We start from the raw sequence: 13,565 nt of genomic DNA, 5'->3' as shown, positions 1-13,565 counted from the left end.
AGAGATCCTGATTCTTTGTGCAGTTATGCTATAACTTATGTACACTGACAAAAAAGTGATGGAGGACATGTTGGAAACATTAAAAACAATAAAGGGGAATAGGGGAGTTATCACCCATTCCCCGCCTAACTGGAAAGGCCATAGTGAATAATAGGAGGCAAAAAACACACGGACTCCAAAATATTTCCATTAATAAAAAACACAGAGGATATAAGAATAAATGGTATAATATGCAAACATGGCTGAGCCATTTGCATGAATGGAGTTCAAATCACCTAGATGTCTAGGACCACCTCTAGGTGGAAAAGCATACCAAGGGGAATGGGAAGATGAAGTAAGAAACCATCAAAAAGTACAGAGACATCTAAGGGGTATTGGGAATGGGGAAGGAAGGGAGGGATGAGGAAAAGGAAGGTAGACGTGGGAATGAGGGGGGGGGGGGAAATGGTAGGGAGGAAGGGGAAGAGGAAAAAGCTATGACACGGACTCGAAAGGAAGGGAAAAAGGGTAAGGGAAAGATGTCCATGCTTAACAGTAAAAAGGATTCTCCTGTACAATAGAAAAATTCATATACATTAAATCTACGATGAGGCAAGGAGTCTCCACTTGTGTCAAGGGTCTAAAAAGCACGAAAGATCAGTATGATCGTTCATTCCAAGTGGGCCCATAGCATCAGTCCCTATTATCATATGGGCCTCTTCCCTTTCCAACCTTCTTTCCCTGTTGCCTCCACGTCTTAAAGATGGTACCTGTAACAGTCCAGCAAAGGTCAACTTCGTAGGGTCTACGATGTGCCTCTCTCATGTGTGCAATTACCCGGGTGGACCCCTTGCCTGATTCGATTGAATGGAAGTGCTCATGAAATCTCCTATTAAGTGACCCAGTGGTTTCCCCTATGTAAAAACGGCCACAGGGGCACCACAGTGCATAAACGGAAAAGGACGTCTGGCATGTAAAAAAATCCCGTACACCGACGTATTGGGCCCACCTGATAACAAGAACCAGTGGCCATGAATTCACACGATACACACCGACCACATCTGTGGTTCCCCTGTGGCAAATGGCTGCTCAGCCAATTACTGTTGCTACTCTGTGATAAAAATTCACTTCTACTTATCTCTGAGCCAACGGTTGGGGCCCTCTTGAAAGAAAATAGAGGTCCTTCCTCAACCAGTGGCTTCAAGATTGGGTCTCTCAAGAGAATATCCCAGGTTTTTTGGGAGATCTCCTTGAGCTTGCCAGCCATGGGGAAGTAGTCAAACATGAATGGGACCTGCCCTCTCTTTTTTTTGTTGGATGTTTCTTCTTTTCTTGGTTCCGTCTCTCCAGAAGCTGTTTCCTGTCCAATCTGTTAACTTGTTTGAACACTTTCTGGATAATTTCCTGTTCATATCCTCTATTTAACAGTCTCTTTCCTAATTCTTCTGATTGAGATGTGAAGCTTGCATCATCTGCATTATTTCTTCGCAGCCTAAGAATTTGGCTGTAAGGTATTGATTGGGTCACATGATTGGGATGGAAACTTGATCTATGTAGGAGGGCATTAGAGGCAGTTGGTTTTCAAAAGCCCCTGGGGGTTAGAGTATTGCCCTGTATCACCAACTCCAGGTCCAGGCAGGCAACCTTATTGTGATCAATTATGGCAGTAAATATTCATGGTGTTATTATTTAAGTACACTAGGAAGTCATCAAAGGTTGCACAAGTCCCAGACCAAAAAATAAGGACGTCGTCCACATATCTGGACCACATCCTGAGTTGGCACCGAAACGGATTAGCATTGGTATAAACATATTGTTCTTCAAACCAAGCAAGGAAGATATTGGCGTAGGTGCAGGAGACCGCTGTTCCCATGGCGGTCCCCGACACCTGCCAATACCAAGCGCCGTCGTACCAAGCGCCGTCGAATAGGAATGCATTATGAGAAAGGACGAACATCAGACATCTGGACAACCTTTCGGTGACCGTCCCAATGCCCGAGACAATGGGTCAGCCCGGAGGGTTGGTCTGGGACTTGTGCACCTTTGGTATGTGGTACCACACTGGTTTGATGGGGAAGTCTGGTAGTAGATCCCTCGCTAACTTGGGGTCTAACACCCCTTTCTCAGCACCCTGTCTTAAGAGGGATCTTAAACGATCCTGATACATTATTGTGGGATCACGACGTAGGGGTTTGTAAGTATCAGTATCCTGTAAGTGTCTTAAAGCTTCTGTTCTGTATTGTTTTTCTGTCATAATGACGATTGTTCCACCTTTATCTGCATGTTTTATTTGAAGGTCAGGTCTTTTTTGCAACCATTGCAAGGCTCTTTCCTCTTGTGATGACAAATTTTTGGGACTTCGTGGATACATTTCTGCTCTTATCTCCTTTTCCATGATTTTTTGGAAAATGTCCAAACTTGATCCAGGCTGCACAGGGAATGGCGTTATAGATTTACAAGCTTTAAAGTTGGTTTGCAGACATTTATATATCTTATCCTTAGACTCCTCGTCTTCTAACTCTTTAAGTATCTCGAGATTAAGAAGATCTTGCTGGTCCCAATTAATTTCAGGGCTCAAACCCAGTGGACCTATCATGGTGCCTCGACCCACGTTTGTCTGCTTGTTTGTAGTGAACTCTTTTTTAGCAAAATGTAGCTGTATGTTCAATCTTCTTATATTTTTGTAAAGGTCTAGTCTGTACTGGACATAGTCAAACTCTGTGGTAATACTGAAATTAAGTCCCTTCTGCAAAAGAGTGATAGTACCTTCCGGAAGTTGATATTCCGTTAGGTTCCTCCTCCGCTTCGGTTGTGCCGGGTCTTTCCTGTCCTCCCAAGAGATATTTCTCCCTTTTCTTTTCTGCCTTTTTCTTGCCTCTCCCCCTCCTTGTCCTCCGCCTAAAGGGCGGCCCTCTGGTCTTATATCAACGAGGGTTGCCCCCTCGATTTGGGCTTAGTATTTTCATCGTCGCTGGAATCCGATTCGGTAGTCCAGTGCCCTTTGCCTTTTCTCTGGGATTTTACTGTCCTTATCCTTTTGCCAGGAGAAAAAACGTTTTAGTGTGTAGTCCTCCTTGTCTCTTTGAAACTTACACAATTTGTGTTCCTTGATAGAGTCCTGTACTACTGTTAGTTTACGGTCAATACGTTTTAATGTTTTCGTATATTGTTCTCGATTAACCAACCCTTGGTATTGCGTTTTTAATTGTATCAATTTCCTTCAGCACTTTGGTATGCTCTTGTTTTGTACGTTCAAGTACTATGTCCTGTAGCCGGACAGCTTGCTCGATGAAAGCTCCTTTCCATTTCTTTACAGTCCTCATCATCCTGATATTCCGACGGTTCGACATATCTCCTAAAACCCCGTGCTGTTATACCATCTTCTTTATATTGTTGTAATGTGGTTTTTGTCCAAAATCACTTCACTTCCTTTTCACTTAACCTGTTCAGGTTAGTTTCCGCCACCCTGGCAACCACCGTTTTATTCGCTGTTGTTGATGTGGCAGGATTCTTAAAGAATGTTTTTACATCGTTTCTGCCTTTTTCAACTGCCACTCCCTCCTGTACTGCGCTGAACCGGTTAAGGAATAGGATATGATCCAATGTCTAATGCGCGTTGATGCAGTCATGCATTTGATTCGCAGTAATGAATGTACAGTAATTAAAGTCACACCAGACAGCAAGACAGATTGGGAAGTGGGTGCAGCCTGAAAAAAGAACTGATATAATGTGCTTTTTGTCAGGTATGTCCTGTTATTGAACAGTTAAACCTCAGTATCCTCGACTTTGAATCCGCTTAATGTACAAATGAACAAATAAATTATTTTCTTTAGCATGATGTATTTTTTAAACATATGTGGGAATAGCCAAAACCTGTAATATTCAATAATCCTGAAATCAAATCCTTTGTCTGGTTTTAATGTTTGAAAAATATTTAAGTTTTTTGATGTTGTGGTATTGATCAGCAATCCTGAAAAAATGATTTAACTCTCCGTGAATGTTCTTTTAAATTTAACAGTCATTTTCGAGGGTCTCCAATATCCTCTGCAAAAAGTAGCCTTGTGTTACTACCCACTGATGGTCCCACTCAATGTTATTTAAAATTTTCAACTGCTTTAAAACTGTGATAAGCAGGAGTTAAAGGGGAACCCCTGTGTTATGATAAAAGGCTGGAATAAAATTTGAAAGGATCTAATTTTGGCAGCTGGTCCGTGATGCAATGATATAATTGCTGGAATAAATATTTAATCAACAATAAAAAAGTCTGAGCACAGGAAAAGACATTTCCAATGAACCCTACTGAAATATTTATAGGCGTCGGATCGTCATATTTTTCTTCTTAAATATAATCTGCTGGGCTAAGATTAGGGAGTACCTTCGGTATAAAAAGAGAGCCTGTCATGGCTGGCTTTGCCTTAATGCACCAGGATGAGGGGGTCTCTGCAGTAAATTCTTACCTAATCCAATGTACTTGAGACCAGGTGATGCTCCTCTCCCCCCCTTCTATGGCCATGTTTCTGACATATGCCAAAGTTCTTCAGATTCCTTCGCATGTGTTGCTGCAGCCTGCCACCAGCCACCAATTAGGCAAAGCACACGGTGAAATCAGAGCCTTGGCACAAATTTGAAAAAAAAACAATTAACAAACATGGCTTCAATTCTGAGGGGGCCGGAGCGATCACCTGCCTGGGTAAAGTACATCAGATCAGGAAAGTATTTAACTCTGTGAGCTTAAATCTATGAACTATTAACCATTTGTGTATCTTCCCTGCTCTCAGAAGCCATTTACTGACAGGAAAGTGTTTATGGCTATAATTACTTATCAGTAAGGATTATAGTATAGCAACTGTCACTTGCATACCTGATGTTTAACTTTTTCAGGCAGAAAAAAAAAGGAACACAGCATAGCCATGTGTGTGCTTGCCACTGTACATACACGTGTCTATCATGTCACGTCACCTCGGTTGTCATTTAAGCAATTTTCTCATCACTGTATTAATGAGTGGCTTTAAATCGGAAAAAGTGACACAAGAAACAAAATGTATACATTGGTTCAAAACTGTAGAAGATGGTTTAAACAAGGACTAGTGCATATTTATGAGGTTAATGAGCCGGGCAGCGGGGGGTGGAGAGTTCAGTCCAGAGCGGCACACAGCTTCTCCAATCGCTGGATACCGATGGTATGACGGCAGCAGTAGGCGGAGCTGTACTAGAGCGTACAGCTCCGCCTACCGCCTCCGTCATTCCATTGCTATCCAGGGATTGGAGAAGCTGTGTGCCGCTCTGGACTGAACTCTCCACCCCCCGCTGCCCGGCTCATTAACATCAATAAATATGCACTGCTTCTGTGGCTCGGCACAGCGGCTGTGGTAGGCGGATCATGGCCATGCGGGCAAGCACTAAAGACCGAAAACCGCCGGATCCAGACGATCCCAAAATCGTCTTCACAGGAACCGCGGTTTCGGTTTAAAACCGAGAAATCGTGCAGCCCCAATTCTGAGTACATACTCTTGGCAGTTTCCTGTCTGTGAACCCTGTTGCATTGTCAGAAATAGCGGTTTACAGCTGTTTCCAACTGCCAGAACAGCAAGCAGCAGCTACATCACTTGCCAGCAGTAAAAATGTCACCATGTGATAAATGTCAGAATATAAATCAGGGATTTAAAATATTTTACAATGGGCGAACACTGACTAAATCATTTATACATAATTTATTGTAAAAGTGAAGAACCATACAATTTTTTAAATATCTGTTCAATTTAAGAATTACGATCAATTTTTCTAACTGATTGTAACATTTCAAAAATATGACCAATGTACCACACACCTATGTTAAATTTTTCCCCAATTCTATGATTAAGGACGGTTAGTCCGAAACATGTCTGCTATCAGATGTTTGCCCTGGATGTTTTTGGATATGTCCAATAATAAAGGAGACAGTCACTGACATGTGCGGACCCTTTCTCTTTTGCCTGTGACTTTTGGACCTGCTAACCAGGTCGTGCACTGTCATGGAGTTTGGTGGGATGCAGCGGTGTTCACCTTACAAAGTATGATAAAACTGATTGGAAACTGAGAAAATTGCTAGGGTGTGTATATTAATAAATTGACAATCTAACACACACCATACAATCTTTAAAAAAAATTTGAAGAGAAATATCTGGCATTTCGGATCGATATAAAATCGTAAAAAAAAATGGGAAATCCTATCGGATTTTTCAGTCGAATGGAAAAAAAAAAGCTTTCGATTATTTTTCGGGAGATACAATCGTTTTTATCGAATTGCTGTAAAATCAGATCATTTTATTGCATCGTGTGTGGCCACCTTAAGGGTTACTTTGTTCATTCTATGCTCACTTATATGAAAAAAAAGTATTTCATCTGCTACCTTTTTGTTAAGTTTATTAGGGATGGTCGGAAACTCCCATTTCCGATTCCGCGGAAATTCCCATTTCCGCTAATGTTTTTTTCCGATTTCCGGTTTTTTGTTTTTTCAAAATACTGTGAAGTATTTTTTTCTGTATTTTTTTTTGTATTTTTTTTTGCATCAGAAAATAACAAAGACCCCGGAAAGCTGAAAAAAAGAATCTTGTGATTGGCCTAAAATTACCATGGTAATCAGATTTTTTTCAGAAAAATTAAGCACTCTGATTAGTCCATTGCTTCAGAGTTCTGTGATTGGGCTAAAATTAACGCGTTGCTGTAAATCGCATTTCCGCTACATTCTGATTTCCGACTTCTGATCGGAAATGCATGAATTTCAGTTTTGCAGAATTCCAAGTGGTTATTGCTGCTTGTTAGAATTGTCTACTCATCTCTTGTATTTAAATAGATGATTATTCAGTCTAACATTTCATTTTTTTTCTTTAACTTGTTTCCACCTCTAGGTTTAGGTACAAAAAAGGAATGAAGTTTCCAGCACAGCACAATGGGGACATGAAGGTCCTATCAAACACTGCATTGTAAGACTAGGCGCTGCCTTCCTCTTTGCTCATTGCGGATTGTGGAGTTCCTTTACTAGACTAAACAGCTGCATGGATTGTCTACACCTTCTAGGAGGAATAAAGATTATCTTCACAGATTCATCTGAACATCCAACAGTGAAGAATACAAAGACCAAGCTGCTAGGACAGCACCAGTAGTTTTCTATGTTGCAGCAAGTGCCCTCATTGACAGTGTAGCACATCAGCAAAGGCAGGAAGAGGAGAAAAGAATGTAATACAGAGCTTCTTACTGCTGCTGGGAATTGTACAATTCATTGATGGAATTTTAAAAGAGGCATATTTCTGTTTCTGCTGCTGGGGATTGTACAATTAATGGGATTTTAGAAGAGGCATATTTTTCTTCTGTTTCTAGTGTGCAATTGTGACAGGAATGCAATTTTTGTATGAATGTATGGCAAGATGATATGTACCGTTACATTCCCCTATTCCATTAGAATGCTTGATTCTGGAATTTTTTTTGGGATCAGTGGCCATCTAGCTCTCTAATGTGATTATCTAGTTTGTCTACCTGTTGAATGACAATGCTGGTCTTGCTTCAGTTGAATTTTTTGACAAAATCTCGCATTCAAATATGTGGCATCATTGTTATGGAATCAGACGATACAGTCCATACCTTCCACTGAGGAAAATTAAGATCAGCAAGACCATCGACAAATGTACAGCATGTGGAATTGGGGTTTGAAGTGCTAGAGTTGAAAAACATTAACAACAGTTAATCCCCTAAACCTGATTTTGAATAATTGTCTGCTATTACGGTAGTTGTCCTAAGTTTGTGCCAGCTGTAGGTGTTTGCAACTTTGGCATGGGTTATAGCAGTACACAGTTGAGGTTGCTAAAATGTTAGTGCACTAGCATTTGTAATACAACATCTGTGCAAATGAGTGTCACCTAGTGGTAGACCACTTTTAAAATATTCAGTATAGTTTTTGCTCTATCACTGACTTTTTTTTTTTTTAACCCATATAATCGCCCATCCAGCATTTGTATGTGTCTATACAGTGGTGTTAAAGGCTATTTGGGCATTGCATTCCACATTTATATGGACGCCCTGCCATAAACTGTTCTGTATACCATTTCCACAAACAGGAATTTGATATGAGAATGACTGTCATATTCACAATTTAAAGTCCTGAAACTCGTGTTTGATGTGAACTTGGTCTCGCGCTCTCCAGCCTTGGTAAACAACACAAGTGTCACACGACTTCAGCTAAATCCCCTGGAGTTAGCAGTGGTTTCCTATTTGAAGAGGAATACAGGTAGTCCCTGACTTACGAATGCCCGACTTACGAACGACCAACGGCATTGATTCTGTGGGAACAAGTAAAGGAAAAAAAAATTCAAAATGGACTTGTAGTTTTTGAGAAAAGCAATTTTAATTAATACAAAATGGCTTTTAAACTTGTAGGAGCAGGTACAGGGGGGCAGAGGTGACACAGAGGTGGACACTGGAGGCACGGAGGGCACAGTGGAGGTACAGGGGACAGAAATGGCACAGTGTTCCAGATTCAGGTTAAGAACAAACCTACAGTTCCCATCTTGTTCGTTAACTGGAGACTACCTGTAATCTTTTCTTTTACTTTAGTAGGCATACTTGATCTGCACCTTCTGTAACTACAAATTGGGATGTAACTAATAAGTTGGATAAAAAAACTCTTGCTTCACTCTCTCTTGGCAACCTATTCCCATTGCTCCAACCTAGATAAATTGTCTCATTTTTCTCCTGTGAAAATTTAAAAGGTATTTTCATAGTGTCTTGCACTAAAGCCAAAGTGTAAAAATAAAATCCAAGTCAGCATCGGCAACAAACGTTCTAATAGAGTAGCAGTTCATAAATTGTGATTGCTTGCCACAAAAAAAATCCAGGTTTTGTTAGTCTTACCAGTTTTGTACCCTAGAACTGCTGGGAGATAGTACTTTAGGCAGTTGGGGCTCCTTCAGGGGCCCAATAGGGGGATCTGAAAAATGCTATGCTTGTGCCTGTGCTACTGAGCCAATCTACCATGTAGGGGTGGGGAAGGGAGTGACATGTCACCCAAAGTATTTTCAGTACCAGCCATGGTATGGCACCTTCCTGAGCTGCCACAATACTTCTCTATTGCTGAAGACAGAAATCCTCTTCTGCATGTGATGAAGAGGAATGGAGATCCAGTATATGCTCTTTTCTAACTCTGAATTCAGTGGCAAATGTAGTGATTTTTACCTCAACTTTCAAATTTCAAGCTTGCTAGCATGAAAACGGTCTTCCTCTGACAGGTAGGTAAAATGATGGAGTTTGACATGAGGGAACAGGGAAACATACTAAGGATGTGATCGAGGTCTGTGCAAAGAGAAGTGGAGCAACAGTTGGAGCAAACAGTTGGGCTGAGCGATCAGTCCGGTTTCAGCTACTAAATTGAACCAAGGTTTTTGTTTGCAGTGGTCTTGAGAAATGAGTCCCATATCGTTCCAGACAGAATGAGTGTTGGCATTGGACTCCACATTAGCAATCCTAGTGCAAGGGAAACTGGTAACCCGATAATTTTGTATTTTGAACTGCACATGGTTTTTTAAAGCAATATATATATATATATATATATATATATATATATATATATATATATATATATATATATATTCTAAATGTATGTAGAAATGTTTTGGTGCTCATTAGTTCTTAACTAGTTTTGTGTCCACAATATATTTATTAGGTTGATTAGGCGTTATGATTGTTTTCAGTCTACACTGGGCATTATTTAATAATTTATTTAGTAAACATGATTTATTATGTTGTTAATGTAATATTTACTCTTGTTCCTTTTTCTAATTTTTCATTTAAATCTGTATTACATATTCCAAGTGATTTCCTCACTTAGTGTTCTTATGACTTTTCAGCGCTTCATTAGGAATTAAACTGAATGTTAGTAAAGGCCTGTACACACTTAGAGCCCTTTTACACTATGGTGCTGCAGTAAGCTTTTTTTTTTTTAGAGGCCGCTATATCAATGACTACCTTAATGCGGTGCGACGGAAGTAGAATAATCACCGCAATGCCATTGCAAAAGTCAACAGTGAGTTACCACACGATTTGTGCTTACCACACCTATAACAATGCAGTAAGTATGAATGTCAGCATGCATGTGTGGCCTGATGGGATTCCCAGTGATGTATTTCCTGTCCAGCAGGGAGTAGGTCACTGAACCAGGGGCGGGCCTATGCAAATGTCCCTGTTAGCGCACTCTGCCGCAGGGTTATTTAAAATACTGATTCCTGCGTTGATCACATAGTAGGCTGCCATGCCATGGGATCACCGTACCACACAATTGTAAAAGGAGCCTAATATTGGCCTTGATCATTTCAGGCAGCCTTTCCTCATACAGGCACACTGTTCGGGTCTCTGCCGTTACAGCATTTTCTGGTTTACGCGCAGGCCTGACAATGAGTTAGTGGTGGATATAGGTGGACACCCGTACATACTAGGAACAAGGTGATTGAAACGACTCTGAATTACTGTGTTGGGTGACCTAAGTTGCAACTGTGTAGAGGCCTTTAAGCCTTTATCATCATCAGTTTGTTTGCTATATTTAAATATGGTCGGTTAGATACCAAAATTTAGACAACAGCTAAAATGTACAGCTGGTTGACTCCAGAAGTGTACAGCACTCCTATAACTACAGTGGTGTGAAAAACTATTTGCCCCCTTCCTGATTTCTTATTCTTTTGCATGTTTGTCACACTTAAATGCCTCTGCTCATCAAAAACCGTTAACTATTAGTCAAAGATAACATCATCGAACACAAAATGCAGTTTTAAATGATGGTTTTTATTATTTAGTGAGAAAAAAAACCTCAAAACCTACATGGCCCTGTGTGAAAAAGAAATTGCCCCCTGAACCTAATAACTGGTTGGGCCACCCTTAGCAGCAATAACTGCAATCAAGCGTTTGCGATAACTTGCAACGAGTCTTTTACAGCGCTCTGGAGGAATTTTGGCCCACTCATCTTTGCAGAATTGTTGTAATTCAGCTTTATTTGAGGGTTTTCTAGCATGAACTGCCTTTTTAAAGGACTTACGAGGCTGACTACGTAAAAAAAGTTAATTACCTGCCTCTAAGTTTCAGGCACGGAGGACGCCGTCCGCGCCCTCCGTGCCGCTCCGCCGGGTCCCCCGCTCATTATTCTCCCCCCCCCCGGGCCGGCTCCCGACCCCACGGCCCGGGTCGGGCTCTCCTTCCCCTCCAAAGATGGCCGCTTCCTCTGGCCGCGGCTGCGCAGTCCGCCTGGCCGCGAATGCGGCTGCGCAGCTCTAGGGCCAACCCCTCCGATCCACGCTACGTGGGGTCGGGAGCCGGCCCGGGGGGATAATGAGCGGGGGACCCGGCGGAGCGGCACGGAGGGCGCGGACGGCGTCCTCCGTGCCTGAAACTTAGAGGCAGGTAATTAACTTTTTTTACATAGTTGGCCTCGCAAGTCCTTTAAGGTCATGCCACAACATCTCAATAGGATTCAGGTCAGGACTTTGACTAGGCCACTCCAAAGTCTTCATTTTGTTTTTCTTCAGCCATTCAGAGCTGGATTTGCTGGTGTGTTTTGGGTCATTGTCCTGCTGCAGCACCCAAGATCACTTCAGCTTGAGTTGACAAACAGATGGCCGGACATTCTCCTTCAGGATTTTTTGGTTGACAGTAGAATTCATGGTTCCATCTATCACAGCAAGCCTTCCAGGTCCTGAAGCAGCAAAACAACCCCAGACCATCACACTACTACCACCACCATATTTTACTGTTGGTATGATGTTCTTTTGCTGAAATGCTGTGTTACTTCTACGCCAGATGTAACGGGACACGCACCTGCCAAAAAGTTCAACTTTTGTCTCGTCGGTCCACAAGGTATTTTCCCAAAAGTCTTGGCAATCATTGAGATGTTTTTTTTAGCAAAGTTGAGACGAGCCTTAATGTTCTTTTTGCTTAAAAAGTAGTTTGCGCCTTTGATATCTGCCATGCAGGCCATTTTTGCCCAGTCTCTTTCTTATGGTGGAGTCGTGAACAATGACCTTAATTGAGGCAAGTGAGGCCTGCAGTTCTTTAGATGTTGTCCTGGGGTCTTTTGTGGCCTCTCGGATGAGTTTTCTCTGCGCTCTTGGGGTAATTTTGGTCGGCCGGCCACTCCTGGGAAGGTTCATCACTGTTCCATGTTTTTGCCATTTATGGATAATGGCTCTCACTGTGGTTCGTTGGAGTCCCAAAGCTTTAGAAATGGCTTTATAACCTTTACCAGACTGATAGATCTCAATTACAGTACTTTTGTTCTCATTTGTTCCTGAATTTCTTTGGATCTTGGCATGATGTCTAGCTTTTGAGGTGCTTTTGGTCTACTTCTCTGTGTCAGATAGCTCCTATTTAAGTGATTTCTTGATTGAAACAGGTGTGGCAGTAATCAGGCCTGGGGGTGACTACAGAAATTGAACTGAAGGTGTGATAAACCACAGTTAAGTTATTTTTTAACAAGGGGGGGCAATCACTTTCACACAGGGCCATGTAGATTTGGAGTTTTTTTTCTCACTAAATAATAAAAACCATCATTTAAAACTGCATTTTGTGTTCAATTATGTTATCTTTGACTAATGGTTAACGGTTTTTGATGAGCAGAAGCATTTAAGTGTGACAAACATGCAATAGAATAAGAAATCAGGAAGGGGGCAAATAGTTTTTCACACCACTGTACATCCATTTTCTGTCCTTTGATCTCGCCATTAGATGTATTTCTTTATGGTACCCAATGCAGGGTGGCCCTCATGCTTGTGCTTCCCTCTACTGAACCTTCTGCAATTTAACAGTTAAACCCTTTCTTATATTTTGTCAATCTGTGTCATTAAGCAATGTCAGCAGGCGATTAGACAATGATGATACACATACTGTTTCCTGCCCAGACAGGAAGTAGAGTAACACAAGTGTAAAGTGAGTTGACCTTTTGAAGTTTACGATGGATTAACCCATTAGCAGCGTCAATAGTTATGTCGTTTGAGATAAGTGCACTGCTTTTGACCTCAGTTGGCAGAACTCCTTGTGCTGTAAATTTGAATGCTTTGATCTCTCTCCCTAGCAAAAAATATAGAAACTGAAAGCAGACGTCCTCTGTTATTGTCTCACACTGCCCCCTAGTGACAAGTGGCTTTAAATACACATTACAGCAGTACTAATTAGAAGCAAGAAAAAATAACAGATATAAAAAAGTGCTAAAATAAATTGGTCGGGGACACTTGGAAGCCTCTAAATAAATTGGCTTCTAAAGGGTTAAATGGCAACTCTAGTGAGAGGTATATGGAGGCTGCCATATTTATTTCCATCTAGGCAATACATTTGCCTGGCAGCCCTGCTGGTCTATTTGGCTGCAGTAGTGTCTGAACAACACCAGAAACTAGCATGCAGCTAATCTTGTCAGATCTAACAAAATGTCAAAAACTCATGATCTGCTGCATGCTTGTTCAGGGTCTGTGGCTAAAAGTATTAGAGGCAGAGGGTTAGCAGGATAGCCAAGCAATTTCTGGTTATGGACACTGGCAGAGATCATTTAAATAGTACCTGGTGGCATTTGTATAGTTTCAAAG

The 13,565-nt window shown here is 41.4% G+C and overlaps 1 protein-coding gene across 1 annotated transcript in view; it reads left to right on the top strand.

Annotated features, from left to right (window-relative positions):
* Positions 1–9,543, top strand: part of LOC137564095 (organic cation/carnitine transporter 2-like) — a 99,573-nt gene extending 90,030 nt beyond the window's left edge. The window contains exon 10 of the mRNA XM_068277458.1: positions 6,867–9,543. Within this exon, the coding sequence (XP_068133559.1) occupies positions 6,867–6,945 (79 nt within the window). The 3' untranslated portion in view covers positions 6,946–9,543. The remainder of the gene's footprint in view (positions 1–6,866) is intronic.
* Positions 9,544–13,565: the final 4,022 nt, after the last annotated feature.

The sequence above is a fragment of the Hyperolius riggenbachi genome, chromosome 3, assembly GCF_040937935.1.
Source record: "Hyperolius riggenbachi isolate aHypRig1 chromosome 3, aHypRig1.pri, whole genome shotgun sequence".
NCBI classification, from domain to species: Eukaryota; Metazoa; Chordata; class Amphibia; order Anura; family Hyperoliidae; genus Hyperolius; species Hyperolius riggenbachi.
Note: the sequence above shows the minus strand (reverse complement) of the source record. Positions and strands in the feature narration are given on the sequence as shown.